Source organism: Leucoraja erinacea, chromosome 9, assembly GCF_028641065.1.
Source record: "Leucoraja erinacea ecotype New England chromosome 9, Leri_hhj_1, whole genome shotgun sequence".
Taxonomy (NCBI): domain Eukaryota; kingdom Metazoa; phylum Chordata; class Chondrichthyes; order Rajiformes; family Rajidae; genus Leucoraja; species Leucoraja erinaceus.
Window position 1 is genome coordinate 16,381,910 of NC_073385.1, and position 21,122 is coordinate 16,403,031.

Genomic DNA, 21,122 nt, shown 5'->3' on the forward strand with positions numbered 1-21,122 from the left:
GAGGATATATGTTCAAGATTAAGGGGGATAGATTAAATAGGAACCTGAGGGGCAACTTTTTTTTACACAAAGGATGGTTGGTATATGGAATGAGCTGCCGGAGGAGGTAGTTGAAGCAGGTACTATCACAATGTTTAAGAAACATTTAGACAGGTACATGAATAGCATAGGATTAGAGAGATATGGGCAAACACAGGCAGGTGGAATTAATGTAGATGGGGCCAAAGGGGTAATAATAATTAATTTTTCTATGTCCCTACACCTCATCATACTTGTGTGCAAGACAATAAACTTGAATTTGAAACTAGGCTCTAAAAGCGACAAGAACTCAAATTCCGATGACACAAAATAAGAAATGTTTTAAGATTAAAATTTCAAAATGATGTAATTAAATGAATGCAAAATACACCGTCACACCTCTCTACAGCTTTTGGCCCATTCATTATCTAAGGTTGCTAAATGATCAGTAAACTCCAGGAATATACAAACTGACAGCCAAATGAGTGCCAAGCAGTCATCACAGTCAAAACCAAAAGGATAAGAAGAATGAAGCATGGATAAATCGAGATTTTAAATGCTTTCTGCTTGAAAGCAAAGAATACCCAACACTTAAATATAGTACTCCACACAGTACTCATGCTAACTTCAAAAGATCTTAACCTAGATCTTGTGGATTGTACAATCCTGGCAGACCCATTTGCACAACTGAAAGATGGTGAATCTGGCAGGTTAATGTTCAAACCACCTGGGGAGAGATCCACAGGATGGTCCACTTGCCCACTGAGGATTGCATGAATGCAAAGGAAAAACAAAAAATAAGGTGAGGACTTGCATTACAGCAGAACCGTATCTGTGGAGGCTGCAGTGCAATAAAAACCTGATTTCAACGCGGCCTTTGCAATGTGCCGTTTACTCACATTCTGCTCCTTTCACCTCAGGGGAAGAATTCAGCAGCATCATGGCAGCAGCTGCATCAATATCAGAATCTGAAATGAGAAAAAAACTACATTTATTTTTGACAAATATGTAGGAAAATGGTGCTGGCTGGTGGAAGGAGGAACTGAACATGAACCTGCAAGAATGGCCCAACTTTACAAGTTGCAGCAGGTAAACAGCAGGGCAAAAGCTTTTTCACTCAATCTAGTTAATCAAAACCATATTAAATATTCAGAAGGCACAATCAGTGTGTGACTAATGCGTTGTCAGGCCAGCCAAATTTGCCTTCCCTTCCAGGTTCTCAAATAATAGGATTATTGACACGCAACAAAGCACTAGTTGTGTTCATGTAGAATTGCGGTCAGAACAGACAAAACTGTAAAATCTCTCTGCAATCTCTGGGGAAAACAGCAGATCCAATAATACAGAGAAATCTTTGCGTTCCTCATCCATTAAACAAGATGAGTGATGATCCTTCTGCTAAGCCTTTGCAAATACTGTGATCTAACTTTTAAGTTTAAATAGATTTAGAGGACTGTCATTTGATATTTTGCAGAGTTTTGTATAAGTATTGCTGGTTAAAAAACTTTCACCGGTATTTGCAGTTCAAATGTTCATTTTTCATATATTTCACTTGTTGCATGAATAGATTGATACAATAGTTCTTGAAATTAGGAAAGTTATAGGGCAATGTTATAGGGCTGCTCAAAATTTCAACTTTTCTTTATAGGGTCAATAAAAAGGAAACGTTTCCATTGAGAGGTGAGCTGATACCCAAAGAATCCAGATATTGGTGAAAGAATCAGAGGATTTATTTGCCATGATCTGAAAAGCAGTGTCTGGAAAGATGAGGGAACATGTTCAATACTAACTTTCAAAAAGGAATGAACAAAGACTTGAAAAGGAAAAATGTGAAGCTTATCAGGAGAAAGCAGGGTGGGGTTAATTGGAGCATTCTTCAAAGTCCTGCCACAGGAAAGATGCAAAGGGGTTGGATGACAAACAAATAAAAATGCAGATACTGGAATCTGAATCAGAGCAGAGATACTGGAAGAACTCAAGCAGCCTCTGTGTTAAGAGAAACCAGTCAACATTTTGGGTCAGTGACTGTTCCTCTGAGCTGGGGGTGGGGGTGGGGGGAGAGAGAATAATTACTTTACAGTTTTCAAAGCAGAGCTGGGAGGAGCAGTTATGTGGGAGATAAAAGTCTGCATGCAGATAGGTTAAAGCGGCTCAAGTGATAACAAGCATGAGTACCAATCAATGGCGACGAATTGTAAAGAAATAGGGAAAGGAAGGGGCATAAGCAGGATGATGAGAAATGATGAGAGAGCAGGTTATCTGAGGTTGAAGGGTTGCTAAGTGTCTTGATAGAAGATGTTCTGATTTATGTTGGACCTCACTACAGCAGTAGAGGAGGCTGCAGATAAAGAAGTCAGTGTGGAAGTGTGATTGAGAACATAAGTGACATGCACGGAATTTACCCTTGTAGACTGAGTGCAGGTGCTCCACAATGCCATCACCCAAACTGTGTTTTGTTTCTCCAAAGTCGGGACCACTACAGTGTGAATGTTGAATGCAGTACACCAGGTTGGGAGAAGTGCAAGTGAATCACTGCTTCACCTGGCAAGATTGTTTGGCGCCTGGGAGGGAAGAGGCAAATGCCAATTGCGTCTCCTCCAATTGCATGGGGTGGAGCAAAGGATTGGGGAGTAGCGAGGGTCGGGGGGGGGTTAGGAAGAGTGGGCCATAAAGTCACAACATGAGTGATAGCTGCAAAATGTGGAACAGGGTGGAGAGGGGGGGAAATGTGACCGGTGGCAGGATATCTTGGAATTGGCAGAAATTGCAAAGGATAATGCAGTGAATGTTAAGGATGGAGAGGTGGTGAGTGAGTTCAGGGACAACTATCATTGTTCTATCCTGACACAGAGCAGGTCTGTGGAGGGGAAGAGCACACACATGCAAAATAGAGGACATAAAGCTGCGAGCTCCGTCCATATGGCGGAGGGGAAGCCACGTTTCAGAATGACAACCTCCTTGTGTTGCAAATTTCTGCAAAGACATCGCAGATTTAGTTTGAAGTTCTTGAGAGCTGAACAGGTACTCCATCTTGTTTCTGTCAAAAAACATTAACCATCAATCCTGTATTTAATTGAGATACAAGCGTCTGCACATGCTGGAATCGGGTGCAGAAAACAAACTGCTGGAAGAATTCAGCCAGTCAAACTATAGCTGTGGAGGTAAATGAAAAGTTGGGGTTTCAGGATGAGACCCTACCTCAGGGCTAAGAATGTAGAGGGAACATTAACAAATATATAGAAGTGAGAGGCAGGGGTTAGACATAGGTTGGTAGATGGCAGGTGGAAAAGGTGAATGACGACGACATTTCATCAGTGGAAAGGCTCACCTTGAGAAAAATGAAAGGAGGTTAATTCAGAATCATCCATCATTTAAAAATGTGTTTAGTTAATCTACATCTGCATGATATTTAAGTCCAAATCTAAAGTGAGTAATGACAATCTTCAAAATTAAATGCTTGACTGACAAATTCTTCAGACTGGAATGTCAATATGGAGAGCTCGCCACTCACTCCTTTACACCCTGACTTCCTCCCTCCTAACCTAACCTCCTATCCAGGTGTGCAAACTGGAAATGGAACATGGAGAGGGTGAAGTCGAGAGGGAGAGGGGGTGTGGATCGAGGTGGGCGGAGCGTAGAATTGAGTGGAGGAAGGGTGGAGGGTGAAGGAGATGGAGGAGGGTGGATGATCAAAGGAAAAGGAGAGGAAGAAAAGGGTGCTACACAGTAGTTGCAGTGTTGAGGGTCTACAAATGAGAAAAATGGTGGACATGTTGGAATGCCTGTGAACGTTTTAAGCAAACTACCAAATCTGGAGTAATTTTCAGGCTGAGCATTGGACTCACACTTCCCCCAGATCTGGATTAAACAGAGGGTTTAAAGCAGCACTCTTTCCATCTGATCAAACTCAATCCCTCAGTGCCATGTCCACTCATTCCCAAGTCCCAAATGAATGGTGATCGAGGAAGATCCGCAACTGGATCTCAACAGTAGCCACAGAAAAAAATAGGTATAAAACATGTCGCAAAATCATCAAAATTTGTTTAGTCATTGTTCCATTATCCTGCCAAGAAATAAAGATGTCAACTGTTTTGTCCACTGAATAAAAAGTCAATATGCTCTTTCTTTAATTTTGACCAATGTAGTTATAACTCAGTCACAATTTGTAGAACATCCCACAATCTCAGGATGCCCAAAGAGTTACACAATAAATAAGGGACGCTTGGAGTGTAAACCTTAAGAAACACGGCATCCAATTTGCACACTCCAAGGGGCCAGTAACAGCAATGAGATAATGACTAGATAATTTGTTAAAGAAATATTGTTGTGGGATAAATATTGCTCAATGTAACTGGACCTTCATGGAACAGGTCTGGGATGTTTAAAATCTGTCCCGAAGGTGGATAGGGCCTTGATCGACCATCTCATTCAACAGCCAGTACAATGGTCCATCTTCCTTCTTCCTCTTCTTAGGCATTCTTTGGAGGTGAAAGGTGACTTACATCTTCTCCAGTTCCACGGGTTCTGAGGTGGTTGATGAAGCCAACGTGAAATCTTCTGATTCTGTCACAGGTGCAACAGGAAGTGTTTGATGAGGCAGTGCAGTATGTGGAACGGGGGGTGTCCGTCCATTTCATCATTGCTGCACTGACAAAGAGCCTGGATACTGCGTTTGAATTCATGACCTGAATCAAAAGGAGAGGGACTCTCTGACTTGGTAGGGAGATGTCCTTTTTTTTAACGACATGGTTGGAAACTTAATACTATTTTCAACTTCAGCATGAACATAGAAAGAATAATTCCCCTCCAACGGCTGTAGGTGACAGAATTAATTTTTTTAGAACTTCAGAAAATCAATTATATGAAGGAGGCTGTTTTACCCATTGTATCTGTGTGGGTGGAAAACCAGCAGCCTTGATCCAGAGCCCTCACAAATCTTGCTGGAGATTTTGCAACTGCCACCCTTTCACTCTGAGAGTTCCAGAATTCTACAACCCTCCTGTTGATTCTTTTACTTTTTTTAAATTTCCTTTAATCATTCTATCAATTAGAGTTCATATTGTCTAGTTTTTTAACCTTCTACCAAGGAAATAGGTCCTTCCTATCTGTTCTCTACAGACTCCTCGTGGTTTTTTATACATCAAGTAAGTCAACCTTCTCTATTACAAATAAACACTAGTTTATCCAATCATCCCAGAAGTTACAATTTTCCAGTCTGGGCAACAATATTGTAAATCTCCATGGTATCTTCTTCAGCGTAATCTATCTTTCTGGTAATATGGTGAACAAAACTCTATGTGAAATTCTGATCTAACTGTATTATGTACAGTTTTTTTTTTAAATACAGGTGACCAAGGTGCAAGAACAAGGATGTTATGTTCAAATACAGTTTTTAAACACTTTATTAGCTGTCTTTATGGATCCTTGGACAAACAATTTTAATGTCCCTTGTTTCTCAACCAATCTCAATTGATATCCTTTCAATTAAATTCAACTTGCAATTTTTCAACCTAACTGACCAAATTATTTGGACCTTCTTGCAGTGAAAAGTCTTCCTCCTTATCAGCATGTAAAAGGCCCATTTTTTGCATAATTTGTAAACTTATTTATCATGTTCCCTATATTTAAATCTAAATCATTAATATAATCTGACATTTTTACCTTGAAGGCATTAACTCAAGCAAGAGTATGGATCAGCAGGCACTGATAGCAATCTGACAGTTCATGTGGATCTATTGGCAGACTATTCATTCATTAAGGGCATCATAATTAAGCATTGAACAATATATTGACCTTGGAGGATGTGCAGCCTAGATTTACTGGAAAGGTACATGGTCTCCAAGGGCTAAATTACGTATTTGAGTTATGTATTATTCAAAAAATTGCATTTAGAAGGTCACGAGTGATTTGGTCAAGGTTTTCAAGAACTGGATGTTTCACATGTGAATTTAGTAACCAGTTTTAGAACTCTTCTGCAAATGGGAATTGCTTTTAAGTCATAATGAAATAAGATTAGAATGAGGATGCAAAATTGACCACTTGCCGTAGCTCCCGGGAGCTCCAACATTAAGACCCGGAGCGGGGTCTTACATCGCCCGGCGTGGCCTTAACGACCGCGGGACTTGCCATCGCCCGTCGGGAGAAGAATGGAACACAGGGGAGAGACAAGACTTTGCCTTCCATTACAGTGAGGAGGAGATTCACTGTGATGGATGTTTGTGTAAATTGTGTTGGTGTGTGTCTTGGTTCTTTTCTTGTTGTATGACTGCAGAAACCAAATTTTGTTTGAACTTCATTTGAGGTGCAAATGACAATAAATAATTGTATTGTATTGTAGTGTATCGTTCAGCCCTTTGAGTTTTCTCCTCCTTAGGATTGTAGTGGATCTGCTATCTCAACATTTTCCTGCCTTCCCCCATAATCTTTGACTTCTATAATATCCAGAAAATCATTGATCTCTGTTCTGAATGCATTCCTAGACTGAGTCTTTGCAACCTTCTGATGTATAAAAGTATAATGATTCACTAGCCCGAGTGACAAAATTTCTCATTACAGTCCTGAATGACCTATTCTCTTTGAGATTGTGACCCCCCAGTTTGAGAATCCTTAGATAGAGAAAAGATCTGCACTGCATTTACCCTGCCAATCCTTGTAAGTATTCTATATGTATCCTTATTCCAAACTCGAGAGTATAGAGCCCCAGTTACTCAGTCTCTCTTCATAAGACAGATCCACAATCCCAGGAACCAGACAAGTAAATATTCATCCACATTGCTACGTTCAAGAAAGCACAGTATGTGTTTTCTCCGGGTGCCCCGGTTTCCTCCCACACTCCAAAGGCATACAGGTTTGTTAGTTAATTGGCTTTGGCAAAAATTGTCCTAGTGTGTAGGATAGTGTTAGCTGCTCAGCACAGACTCAGTAGGTTGAAGGGCCTGTTTCTGTGCTGTTTCAGTATCTCTAAAGTTTAAAGTAAAGTCTAAAGTTGGCTAGCCAATTGCCCTCTTTGTGAATGTGTTTCTCTAACTTCCTTGTCAATGATAAAGTGATCATTCACAGCCTATATACCTCTGACTGATTCACCTATGGTGGAAACAGCCTCTCTCTATATATATCCTGTGAAACTATGAAAACATTTCCAGTTATTTTTTCAATCCTTTTCACCTTTGTTTCAGGGAGGAAAGTAGTTTGGAAGCCCTGCTGCCTTTTATTCCCACATTCATATTTTCCATGTCTCTAATATACTTCACGTAAGTGCCCCCTGTTCACCAGGTGTGGTCAATTAATGTTAAACTCACCTGGACTTGGGAATATATTCATGCCTTTTGTGTCTGCAACATGGCCTGTCTTTAGAAATGCATCTGCTCTCAGCTTCTTATTGTTCCATGTTTGTGATCTTACAATTTAGAGTTCCTTTCATTCTTCTTATAAAACTATTTTATTCCTCAGTTTTGCACATTATTTTTAGTACTTTCACTGCTCAAATAAGACATAAAACATAAATATGACTGGAGGGTTGAATTCTCCATCCCCAACCCCCACTTTGCTTGCAAGTCCTGTAAATGCACACATGCTCTTATTATTCATCTACCAGTGCCAATGGGAATATTCATTGAAAGCGGCACTGATAATATCAGCATTCAGACTGCAGCAACAAAAAAGGAACTTAATCCGCACAACAAATTCTGCATCAGCACCTGTTAATTCTCTGTTCAGGCTAAAATCATGTCGATGTCCATTACAGAAACAATGTGAGTCTTTACGTACACTGTTCTGTCAGTTGACAAATAATCTCAAACAGATGGCACATTCAGGCAAGAGAAAAAAATATCTTTTTATAACTATATTCAATGTCACCCACTATGCAGCGGCAGCAGTAGCGGTGTTGCCATGACAACCGAGGCTGCCATAGCAACAGTAAACAAGCTTCCGACCACCAGTGAACGAAGTGAATGGGACATCTGCCTGGATAGACCATCCCAGCTGCCCTACAGCAAAACTACTTAGGGTGCAGTGACGCCGGATGACAGCACAGCTGATCGCAATGAGTCTGAACAAACAAAGTGCACCATCACCATGGACATATAGACGCCAATTTACCTACATTCTGGCCCTTGGATTGATTTAAATAAATGATAATTCCCACGTTGAACTAACGACCAGACCACTAATGAGCATTTTCTTCTGAGGCTCAAACTGTCCAAACTGAAAGCCATCTATCTATGTGAAAGAGCAATGCTCATCTATCATTTGGCATTCCTCTATGCATTATCAATTCTGCTTTGTGTTCGCACTCGAGTTATAATAACCACTCTTTCATCGAGCAAAGCTCTCTTTGTTCATACACAGTTGCTGGATGTCACTTCTAAATACTTGCAGGTTTAGAAAAGGGAGGGAGTAATCATGCATCTTTGTCCAGTAAAATATCCCAAGAATTCAATTAATACATAATTTTCAAATTTGGGATAAAGATAACTCTCAGCTCCGCATGAAACATTTAAGTCCAAACTAAAAGATCAACAAAAATCCACAATATTTCATCAGTCAAATTATCCAGTTCATAGAGCAAGTTACTAATCATCCTCAACGCCACTAGATGGGGCAATATCTCAATGCAAACGCAAGACACTGCAGATGCTGAAATCTCAAGCAGTGTTGGAGGAACTCAGTGAGTCAGGCATCATCTGTGGAGGGGAAAGGACAAATGACATTTCATGTCCGGACCCTTTGTCTTAGTGTAGTCACTGTATTTTCAAAGAGAGGCCAGTTTTGTGCTATGCGTTGCATCTGTTAATAACCATCAGAAGCAATATCATCCAAAAATCAAGAGGACATATTGACAGTACTTCATGGGCTGTAAAGTAATAGGCACAAATGCACTTTTTCCCCTATGTAAGGTATCATCAAAGAAGGGGTAGAATGAAAAGTCATAAAATACATCCCATTAGGGAATTGATTCTCTCAAAACCAGTTCATAGACCAGGGAACAATACAACACAGGAACAGGCTCTTAGGCTCGTGATGACTGTGCTGACTATGAGATAAGGCCTTTTTCATGATGAAATCGATACATTTTTGTTATTCCCTCTCACCATCTGATATTTTCCTTTACTTAATATTTTATTTAAGATTTCTAACCGCTGAAGTATTTTGTTGTTTTAAAAAATGGATTTTCTTTCCTGAAGACGTTTACGGCTTCTCTTCTCCATCTTCTGCACACATGCTTGCAGCAGCAACTATATGCGAGGTGCAATTTATTTAGAACATGGAACATTACAGCACAGGAATAGGCCCTTCGGCCCCCCATGATGACAAATTAAACGAATCTCCAATGCCTGCACGTGATCCATATCCCTCCTGTCTCTGCATATCAAATGTCATGATCGTATCTGCCTCCACCGTCACTCCTGGCAGCGTGTTCCAGGCATCCACCACTGTGTAAAAAAACCTCGCCCACACATCTCCTTTAAACTTTGCCCTTCTTTGCTGGAGTAAAATATCGTACAGGCCACAATTCTTTATCTCAGACTATCCAGAGAATATGGTGTGGGCAGATTTTGCACTCCAATGTTTCACACCCATTTGAATGTTATTAACACCAGCATTTGCCTTGTTAAGCCCGACAACAAGTAAGTCAAGTTGTGTTTACTATCAAATACACAAGTACGGTGTGGTATAGGTGCAATGCAATTCTTGCTTGCAACAGTATCACAGGCAAATCGACTCAGGCGACACACAAAAACATCAATTATTCATGAATCGCACACAAGTTCTACAATTCAGTGACAACATTGCAAAAGGAAAGACATTAATGCAAAAAAAAACTTTCAGAAACCAGGTAACGAATCTTCCTTACACTCCTGGGAAGAAACAATATTAATAAGTTCGCAAAATACAAAATTTGCCGATATTGTTCATTGGAAGGAGATACTCATGGATAGTTGGAGGACATTGACCAGTTGGTTAGATAGGCAGAGCAATGACAATTGGAATTTAATGCTGATAAGTACAAAGAAATGCACTCAGAGAGATCTCATAAGGGCAAGCACACACAAGATTAATAGGCAGCATTGGAGAACATTGGCCATTTATGTACAAGTCCATCGACACCTGAAGGTGGCAGCATGGTAAGATAAGATGGTGAAGGTGGCAAAATGTGATACTTGCCTTCATTAGCTGGTGAATAGAATACATGGTCACGGAGGTTATGATAGAACTATATAACATACTAGTTAGGCTAGAGCTGGAGTACTGTGCACAGTTGTCCATTGGATGGACATGATTGCATTGACACGATTGCATAAGAAACGGCGGACGAGATTCGTCATGAAGATCCATGGAATGGAGCATTTCAGCTTCAGTTTGCTTTACTACTGTTGTCATGTTTACAATTTCAGTGAAAAGCTTTTGGCTGCGTGCTATCCAGTTAAAAAAAAACTATACCTGATTACAATCATGCTATCCACAGTGCAAAGATAAAGGATATTTTTTGAGGAGAGACTGGGATTATTTTCTTTGGAGTAGAGATGGCTGTGGAACGACCTGACTGAGGTATACAAAATTATGAGGGACATAGATTAGGTAAATAGTTAGACATTTATCCTCATAACAGTGGTGTCTAAAACCAGACGGCATTGGTTTAAGGTAGGGAATCTGAGCAAAGATATTTTTACCCGGAAGTGGCTGGAATCTGGAACACATTGCCTATGTGTGGTGGAGGAAGGTATTCACACGGTATTTAAGAGTATAGAGGCACTTGAATCAGAAACGCATTAAAGACTATGTATTAACTGCTGGTAAATGGGATTAGTGTAGATGTGCATTTGATGGTTGGCATGGGTTTAGTGGGCTTAGGATCCTATTTCTGTGCTGTATGACTCTACAAATGTATGAGAACTAGCAGCATAGAGAGGGGCCATTTGGCCCCAACAGGTCTACGATTGTCTGTAATTCACAAGAGGTACCTTCTATCTAACAATAACTTTGCAGTGTAGTACGGAACTGCACCGAAGATAGGCACAAAAAGCTGGAGTAACTAATCATGTCAAGCAGCATCTCTGGAGAAAAAGAATAGGTGACGTTTCGGGTCGGAACCCTTCTTCAGACTTGCAGTGCCGTGAAGCTTGGTTAAATCTACTGTGCATCCATCTCAGTTGATATTTCCACTAAAGATACATGGTTAAGACTGACAGAGAACATAAACGCACCTCTTTAAGAGGTTAGTGGAATTGCACAATGCTACTCCCAACATCAATCTGGCCACCTGCCAATGTGTTAACTGTACATCATCAACATTACAGGCATGCCAAGCATTCTGTGACAGTTTACATTCACAAGGTACATGGTCACTAATGTCACAGGAATGGATATGGAGAACGATTCACGAGTTAACCAAAGTATGGCTAAATGTGTGACCTTAATGAGCTTTGTACATCATTACAGCCGTTGGGTCGAGTGCCGGAACATGAATTCCAATCTTACATTCGTGCAAATTGTCTAATCCTAGAACATTCATTGGTTTAAATGCATTTACTGCATTCCACCTTTTCCTGGTTTAAAAAAAAATTCACATGTTACCAACCACACAAGAGAAATAGTTTACCATTTGTTTGAAGGTGCAAAGGATATTTCATTGAAGAATCCAAAACAGACAGAAACTTGGTCGTCACAGGATTTGATGCTGTATATTACAGGTATAGAACGCAAGAAAATCCTTCTCTTTTAGTGAAGAAACCATCAAATGGAACAATTTTACTGAAAGAAGATGAATCTACCTTGCTTGTAAATGGTGTTATTCACTGTATTTGACTTCAGACTATCGTACAAAGAGTTTCTTAAAAGGGATCCAGGACAAATACATTTAACTTCATGAGTCTGGTCATACGTGATTTGATTAATAATCATTGACAACGTTAGATTTTGTTGCTGTCAGATTTACCAGCACAATCTAGCAACGGCAAACTAGAACAATGGTCATGGAATTAAACGACAAAAACAGCGATTGTGCTTAAAGCTAGCTGTGCATGAGAACACAGGAGGACTCAAACAGCAGCTTTCACCTTCAGTATACAAAGAAAGGTTGGTTGTAGGAGGAGGAGGAGGATTAAGGTGCATATATGAAGCTAAAGTTCTAACAAGCATAGGTTCCAATATAAAGTGGATACGTAACATTCAGCTGCTTTTAGAATGAAATCATTCCTTTTTTGTTTTCTTACAATATCCCGGCCTTGGCCTCACCAAACATTTAATCATCTCATTCCACAGTTGCTTTTACATTTAATACTAATTTCTCACAAACAAAATAAAATTAGTAATCAAAGTGGACCCAAAAGGATTTATTTTTCCTATTAATTTATGCTTTACAATTTTAGCAAAACTGTAAAGAAGAATTCACATTTTTACTCCATGGCTCTCTATATCAACGTGCAGTCAATGAAGTTTAATTATTGGGGTTTTTTTTGCAGATCATACCACAATCTGCCACTGTATAAATAGCAGAACAGATGTCATTTTAAACCACTCTGGATTTAAAAAAATGAAAAATCATACACCAACGAAAATATGTTCAGGCCTTTGTATGAAAATTGAATTAGCACAGAAATAATAGGAAACAAGGAGGACAACAAAGAGGCCAAGGTTACCTCTTGGAGGCTACAGATGGCACATCTGCATTATCACTGACTCCCATTAAGAGACTGCTGTGCTGTTTATAGTCTGCACTATCCTGATAGTCTTTGGATGAAAGCAGCCTAGCAGTGAACGTACTGCTCTCTGTACATTTCCCTCTGGAGGGGAAGAGATGCGCTCCATGGCTTCCTGAAAACAGACACTGAAGGAGAAGTAAACTACAGGGATAGGTCCAAGTAGTGCACTAGATAATCTGCTCTCAGTCTGTTGCGGACAATGGGATTTGCTTGTGTAAACAGAGAAGCTAAAGACTTTGGGACTGCCCTATAGGAGGACTTGCTTATGATCTGTGGGGAGCACTGGAGCACAGAGGGACGCAAAGCCTTTTCCAAACTCAAGCGCATTAACAGATCAGTACAGATGGCTGCAGTAAGCCGATAGTTGCATAACAAAACGTTAGCTGGGATCAACCTATTGTTGTTTAACCTTAAACCCCATCAGTTCACCGAGTTCTTTTTTTAAATGGGCCAAATTTATAAAAAGGGAAAGAAAATCTAACCGCTCAAATGGTTTGCTGCTGCACCTCTTGGAGGCCGCAAAATAGATGCGAAACACATGCTTACACAAATACTTTTAAACAGGCCTTCAAAAATGTATCTAGACTGTTCATAACCGTTGCAAAGCACACTGTTGAATCATACAACAAGCCTGTTACTTCCTAGTTTTAAAACAAGAAAGAAAACAGCCTCTTTCAGAAAATGCATAATTCCCATGCAAAAAAAAATCAGACTCCAATTTGTACAGCTTAACGTGTTGAGATGAACTTTTTTGTATCTTTTGATATAGTGAGAATCAGAATAATTATTAATTAACAATACTTGCACCTTTAGGATTTAAAATCAGCTTTGACCGTCACAGTTGTGTCAAAAACACAAAAGAATTTAAAAAAAAGTTTTCAAGAAGGAACTGCAGATGCTGGAAAATCGAAGGTACACAAAATGCTGGAGAAACTCAGAGGGTGCAGAGCATCTATGGAGCGAAGGAAATAGGTAACCCCGCTGAGTTTCTCCAGCATTTTTGTGTACCTTTAAAAAAAGTTTACTTTCCAACTTAGGTTAAATGCAAAGATAGACATAAAAAGATGGAGTAACTCAGCGGGTCAGACAGCACCTCTGGAGAAAAGGAATAGGTGACGTTTTGCGGGTCGAGACCCTTCTTCAGAAAGACTCTCAACCCAAAACATAGCCGATTCTCCAGAGATGCTGTCTGACCCTCTGAGTTATCTCAGCTTTTTGTGGTTATCTCATCTTCGGTTTAAATCAGCATCTGCAGTTCCGTCCTTCACATTAGGTTAAATGCGTGCTGATTTTAGCCGGCATACTTTCCATGTACAATGAGCTAGGTACAATTAGTTTTATCACAGTCCATTTCCTGTTCCATCGCACAAGAGGAGGTGGTTGCAGGCGTGTAGTTTGCAACTGAATGGTTCTGGAGCATTAACATTAACATTAGTGTTTAAGAAAGAACTGCAGATGCTGGAAAAATCGAAGGTAGACAAAAATGCTGGAGATACTCAGCGGATGAGGCAGCATCTATGGAGAGAAGAAATAGGCAACGTTTCGGCTCGAGAGGGACTCAACCCGAAATTTCGCCTATTTCTTCTCTCCATAGATGCTGCCTCACCCGCTGAGTTCCCCAAGTGTTTTTGTCCACCTAACATTAACATCTGTCACATTAACATAATTAACTTCTCAATTTCAATTTAATCATCCATCCTTGTATAATACTTTTATATTCTATCATTTATCATTAAAAATAAAAACACAGCAGCCAAAGAAACAGAGATAGATACAAAATGCTGGGGTATCTCAGAAGGTCAGGCAACATCTCTGGAGAAAAAGGATGGGTGATGTTTTGGGTCGGGATGTTTCTTCAGACATGTTTTTCTTTGTCTCCAGAGATGCTGCCTGACCGGCTGAGTTACTCCAGCACACTTGTGTCTATCTTAGTTGTAAACCACAATCTGCAGTTCCTTCCTACCCAACCAAAGAAACAGAACTTGTTAGAGCCAATTATATTCTCTGCTGTACAGAAGTGCTGAGAATTGTAAAATTAAAGTTCGACCACATCACCATCAAACATGGGAACTATAGCTCATTTATTATTTTGTCTTCGCAAAGGATCTGATTTGGCCCAACATTTATTGCCCAGTCCTATTTGTTCTTGAGATGATAGGCTTTTCAAACATTACAGATAGTTATTTAGAGTCAATCACATTCCTATGTTACATACAAGCCAAGATGGCAGAGTTCCTTTCTAGAAGAACATAAATGTCAGATTTATGTTAACAACAATTCAGTAGTTTTGTCATTATTAGTTACTTAATTATTATATAACTAGTTGGACTAGTGCATAGAACTCTGGCAAAAATACCGAGAATAATTCCATTATAATTGAAGTAAAGTTGATTTCTGCAAAGACTGCAAGCATATACCGTTTAGTAGTGTATTAGTGTAATAGAAGCTGTTGAGAGATCTTCCATGAACTAATAATAATTGTTTTTTTCATTCTGCACTTAATTAATTAAACAGCAAGGTCCAAATCATATCCGGATCAATTGTTACCAGTAGAAAGATTAAAGGGCAACATTCTGCTGATGCTGAAAAATTTGAAGACTTCCAGATTTGATTGAATACAGTTCTGTGTATGTGTACAATCAAAATCTTGCAACTCTCAAAACCAAGAACAGCAACTAGAATTTATGCATCTTTTCTGACATCATAAAATGTCCCAAGTCATTTCCCAGGAGTGATAACAGAAAAGGTGCGACTCTGAAACAAAAAAAGACTGCCTAAGGGTCAGACCGATTCTGTCAAGAAAAATGAACAGCTGACGTTTCTGGTAGAGACACTTCCTTTGGGCTGAACGAGTGGGGAAATAGCCAGTGTAAAGAGGGGCAAAAATTGGCATGTGACAGATGGATCCAGGTGAGGAGGGATGGACAGATCAAGATAGAGTCAAGATATGAGGAGATGAGTTCAGTGGGGCAAGAGCAGGTGGAAACACCGGCCTGCAAGGGCACTCCTGTAAAATAGGGATGGTGAACAATAATTTGAGGCTGTGGAGGGCAGATCTTCTGATGTTATGAGATCCGTGAACACATTTCCTCATAACTTCACTCAATCTTGTTCTCCTTTTGTCTAAACTTATCTGAATATTATCGGAATGGTGTCAGATTAGGAAAAGGGGAGGTGCAACGAGGCCTGGGTGTGCTTGTACATCAGTCACTGAAAGTAAGCAGGCAGGTACAAAAGGCAGTGAAGAAAGCGAGAGGATTTGAGTTTAGGAGTAAGGAGGTCCTACTGCAGTTGTACGAAGCCCTGGTGGGACCGCACCTGGAGTATTGTGTGCAATTTTGGTCTCCTAATTTGAGGAAGGACATTATTACTATTGAGGAAGTGTAGCACAGGTTCACCAGGTTAATTCCCGGGATGGCGGGACTGACGTGTGATGAAAGAATGGGGCAACTGAGCTTTTATTCACTGGAATATAGAAAGATGAGAGGAGATCTTATAGAAACTTATAACTTTCTTAAAGGATTGGACAGGCTAGATGCAGGAAAATGTTCTCGATGTTGAGGGAGTCCAGAACCAGGGGCCACAGTTTAAAAATAAGGGGTAGGCCATTTAGGACTGAGATGAGGATTTTTTTTTCACTCAGAGAGTTGTGAATCTGTGAAATTCTCTGCCACAGAAGGCAGTGGAGGCCAATTCATTGGATGTTTTCAGGAGAGTGCTAAAGGGATCAAGGGATATGGGGAAAAAGTAGAAATGGGGTACTGATTTTAGATGATCAGCCATGATCATATTAAATGGCTGTACTGGCTCAAAGGGCCAAATGGCCTACTCCTGCACCTATTTTTCTATGTTTCTAAATCATTCCTCCATTTCCCTCCCCCAACCCCCGGGTCTCACTGTTTTAAGTATTTAAGTATTCTATATAGGGCATGCTCTTCCCTTTGTTTCGTTCCAAACATTCAATAACTTCTTGATATCCAGCATTCCCTGGATTTGCTTTCATTTCTTTTAAGCCTCACAGGAACACTTTGGCCCTGAGCATGCTACTTCACTTTTTAAAAGCTCCCATTTGCCAGGTGTAGATTTACCCTTAAGTAGCTGCTCACAATCTATTTTTCCAGGTCCTGTTTTATGATATTAAAATCAGCCTTCACCTCTCCCCTTTTACGATCTTAATTTCTGAACCATCCTCATCGCTTTCCATTAATGCTTTGAAACTCACAGAGTTATGGCCACTTATCCCCAAGATACCCACAGGTATCTAAGAACAGGTACCAATATGAACTCTCTCCAGTAGGATTTCCTTGTACAGGTTAAAAACTCTCTCCTCGATGCACTAGTTCTGCTGCCTCTACATTTTTTGGACTAAGGTGATCCCTGTAAATATTGGGGATGTTGGCATGTCCAAGTCTTATTTGGTCAAATATGACTAATTTAGTTATGGCTGAATTGGACATGACTTCACGCCGGAAGCAGTTGGTAAATGATGTTGAACACAATGATGTGATCATCATTCTACATCTGACTTTATAATGGAGGTAAGTCCAATGAGGAGGCAGTTGTCAAACTCAGGGTTCGTCAAGTCAAGTCAAGTTTATTTGTCACATACACATACGAGATGTGCAGTGAAATGAAAGTGGCAATGCTCGCGGACTTTTGTGCAAAAGACAAACAACAAAACAACCAAACAAATTATAAACACAATCATAACACACATATTCTTTTACATAATAAATAATAGAAGGAAAAACGTTCTGTAGAGTTAGTCCCTGGTGAGAAAGGCGTTTACAGTCCGAATTGCCTCTGGGAAGAAACTCCTTCTCAACCTCTCCGTTCTCACTGCATGGCAACGGAGGCGTTTGCCTGACCGTAGCGGCTGGAACAGTCCGTTGCAGGGGTGGAAGAGGTCTCTCATGATTTTGTTTGCTCTGGAGTTACACCTCCTGTTGTATAGTTCCTGCAGGGGGGTGAGTGAAGTTCCCATAGTGCTTTCGGCCGAACGCACTACTCTCTGCATAGCCTTCTTGTCCTTGGCAGAGCAATTCCCGAACCAGATGGTAATGTTCCCGGACAAGATGCTTTCCACCGCCGCTGCGTAGAAGCACTGTAGGATCCTCGGAGACACTCTGAATTTCCTCAATTGCCTGAGGTGGTAAAGACGCTGCCTTGCCTTACTCACCAGTGCTGAGGCGTGTGATGACCATGTCATATCCTCAGAGATGTGGACTCCCAGATATTTAAAACAGTTCACCCTATCCACAGGATCCCCATTTATACTCAATGGAGTGTACGTCCTCGGATGATGTGCCCTCCTAAAGTCCATGATCAGCTCCTTCGTTTTTTTGATGTTCAAGAGGAGGCTGTTCTCCTGGCACCAGTCCTAAAGAACTCCTGCAGCAAATCTCATGTCCAATGATTATTTTTCCACCTGTACTATAAATTTATATACTTGAACAGAATCTCTTTTAAAACAGAATGATAGTTTCTCTTGCTATTCATTTTGAACCAAAACAATCGCTCTGACCATCCCCTCCCTCACCCATGTCACAGTCAACATCTCCTGTTCCACATTTATAAGCAGTTTGCTCATGACATTCCTCCACAGGCAAGCTACATGGCCGAGAAAACAAAGTCATTCTGGTTTTGGCTGCAAGAGTACTACTACATGTGAAGCCAAGCCTCACTTGGCTATTATTTTCACCTCCCAGGAGATTACCAGAGAATTCAACCCATAATTAGCCTTGTGCAGACTAATGCCCTTTCACAGTTCTGGCCAAGTGGATTAACAACCATGCTAAAGCACTGTTTTCTTTAAGTATAAAGCTTGCCAAATGCCTCTATAGAATAGGTACGAACAGCCCCTAAAGGGCTTTCTCAACAGAATTCCAAGGACATGTTACCAATGATGATTCAACAATGTGTAACTACACAGCTGCAGTACATATTTATCTGTGGTCCAGATTGCATTGCTTTCCTTAGTTACCAGTTTCCATTTTATATTGAACTCTGTTTAAGCTCAAGTCAATTATATTAGATTACAAATGATGTATGTTCCAGTGGTTCTAATCTTCAGTCCCATCATCACTGCTGAGGGAGTGATGGGAATTCAGTTTAAATCACGGCATTCTTAATCTGGTTCTTGCCTTCAGACATGCTTCAGAGTGGTTTTGGCTTAAAGTCAAACATGTTCAGTTCAGAGTCTTTCCCGAGGCTAACCATGTTTCTATAACTGCTGAGGGATTTATCTTGAAGAGCTTAGAATTAGTCATAGCTCATTTTGACTTTTTTTTGCAACAATAACTTTGGAACCATCACCTTTCCTATCAAGTACAAAGCAAACAGAAATTGCACAACAAAAAAAAATCAGACTTTTGGCTGTAGCAAAATTACTGAAGGCTCACGGTTTAAGAGCGACTTCGAAACAAAGGAAATTGTTGGAAAGCTAAACTCAAGTTGACAAGAGAATGGAACATTTGAAATTTGATGAGTTCCAGCTCTAACAAGTGGCGTATGAAATGTGCAGTGGAGCTTTGATCTGCCGTTTTCACACCTTACCCTTCCATATCTCTAGTCTCCCTCTCCCCTAACACAGTCTGAAGTGACCCAAAACATTACCCATTCCTTCTCTCCAGGGATGCTGCCTGTCCCGCTGAGTTACTCCAACATTTTGTGTCTATCTTTAAGTACCATATTAAGTTCATCCTGCCTTCCTTTAATTTAGTATGAATCTCAAAGCAACACTTTATTCCTGTGTATTTTTTTTTTGATTCTCAGCATGCCTGCCAATTTTTGAAAAATTATAGTGCGGAGGATTGACAAGACCTTCAAATACATAATGATTTCATGTGTTTGGATCCTCGCCTTAATCTCATGACAAAACAATGTGCCAGAAAAATCCTAAACATTCAAAAATTGTAAGTATAGAATGAGTATAGTAAGTATATGAGTATAAAAGTTGGGATGTAATGTTAAAATTGTACAAGGCATTGGTGAGGCCAATTCTGGAGTATGGTGTACAATTTTGGTCGCCTAATTATAGGAAGGATGTCAACAAAATAGAGAGAGTACAGAGGAGATTTACTAGAATGTTGCCTGGGTTTCAGCAACTAAGTTACAGAGAAAGGTTTAACAAGTTAGGGCTTTATTCTTTGGAGCGCAGAAGGTTAAGGGGGGACTTGATAGAGGTTTTTAAAATGATGAGAGGGATAGACAGAGTTGACGTGGAAAAGCTTTTCCCACTGAGAGTAGGGAAGATTCAAACAAGGGGACATGACTTGAGAATTAAGGGACTGAAGTTTAGGGGTAACATGAGGGGGAACTTCTTTACTCAGAGAGTGGTAGTTGTGTGGAATGAGCTTCCAGTGAAGGTGGTGGAGGCAGGGTCATTTTTATCATTTAAAAATAAATTGGATAGTTATATGGACGGGAAGGGAATGGAGGGTTATGGTCTGAGCGCAGGTATATGGGACTAGGGGAGATTATGTGTTCAGCACGGACTAGAAGGGTCGAGATGGCCTGTTTCCGTGCTGTAATTGTTATATGGTAAATCAGTGCATCAGGTGGCTACCACAGTCTGATTTTGTACTAATTATCTGACTTCCTGCTTTTATTATATTAAAGTAATGAAAAGCAACTCAAAAATATCTCGATGTTTTATCTTCTTACTTTAGTGTTTTGTATACAGTCTTTCTTAAAAGACAATTGAGCAATTAGTCATAAATAATCCTCTATGAATGTCATCAGATTATTGGCCTGCTAAAGTCATTACAACTGAGTCTACTCCAGTTTAATAACTACAATCATGCCGTTCCAATATTGCTCACTGGACAATGATCCAAAGGAAATAAGAGTTGATTTATGTTGGAACAGAACAGCACAGCACAGGAACAGATCCTTTGACCAATAATGTCTGCGCTGAACATTATCCAATTTAAATTAATCCCATATGAAAGGAATAGATCCGGTAGATACACAGAGTCTCTTGCCAAGAGTGGGGGAATTGAGAACCAGAGAACATAGGTTTAAGGTGAGTGGGGAAAGATTTAATAGGAACCTGAGGGGTATTTTTTTACACAAAGAGTGGTAGGCGTATGGAACGAATTACCAGAGGAGGTAGTTGAGGAAGGTACTATCGCAATGTTTAAGAAGCATTTGAACAAGTACATGGATAGGACATGTTTAGCGGGAGATGGGCCAAATGCAGGCAGATGGAACTCGTGTAGATGGGACATGTTGGCCAGTGTGGGCAAGTTGGGCCAAAGGGCTTGTTTCCATGCTGTAAGACTATATGCCTGTAGATGATCAAAATCCCTCCATTCCATTATCCGTCTGAAGAAGGGTTTCGGCCCGAAACGTTGCCTATTTCCTTCGCTCCATAGATGCTGCTGCACCCGCTGAGTT

At 40.2% G+C, this 21,122-nt stretch overlaps 1 protein-coding gene across 6 annotated transcripts in view; it reads right to left on the reverse strand.

Moving 5' to 3' along the window:
• Positions 1–21,122, reverse strand: part of foxn3 (forkhead box N3) — a 329,549-nt gene that overhangs the window by 20,887 nt on the left and 287,540 nt on the right. For 5 of the 6 annotated variants that reach the window (XM_055640202.1, XM_055640201.1, XM_055640200.1 and 2 more), the window contains one exon: positions 918–986. The exons of the other annotated variant lie outside the window; for it this stretch is intronic. In XM_055640202.1, coding sequence (XP_055496177.1) covers positions 918–986 — 69 coding nt within the window. The remainder of the gene's footprint in view (positions 1–917; positions 987–21,122) is intronic. 6 annotated transcript variants of the gene reach the window in all.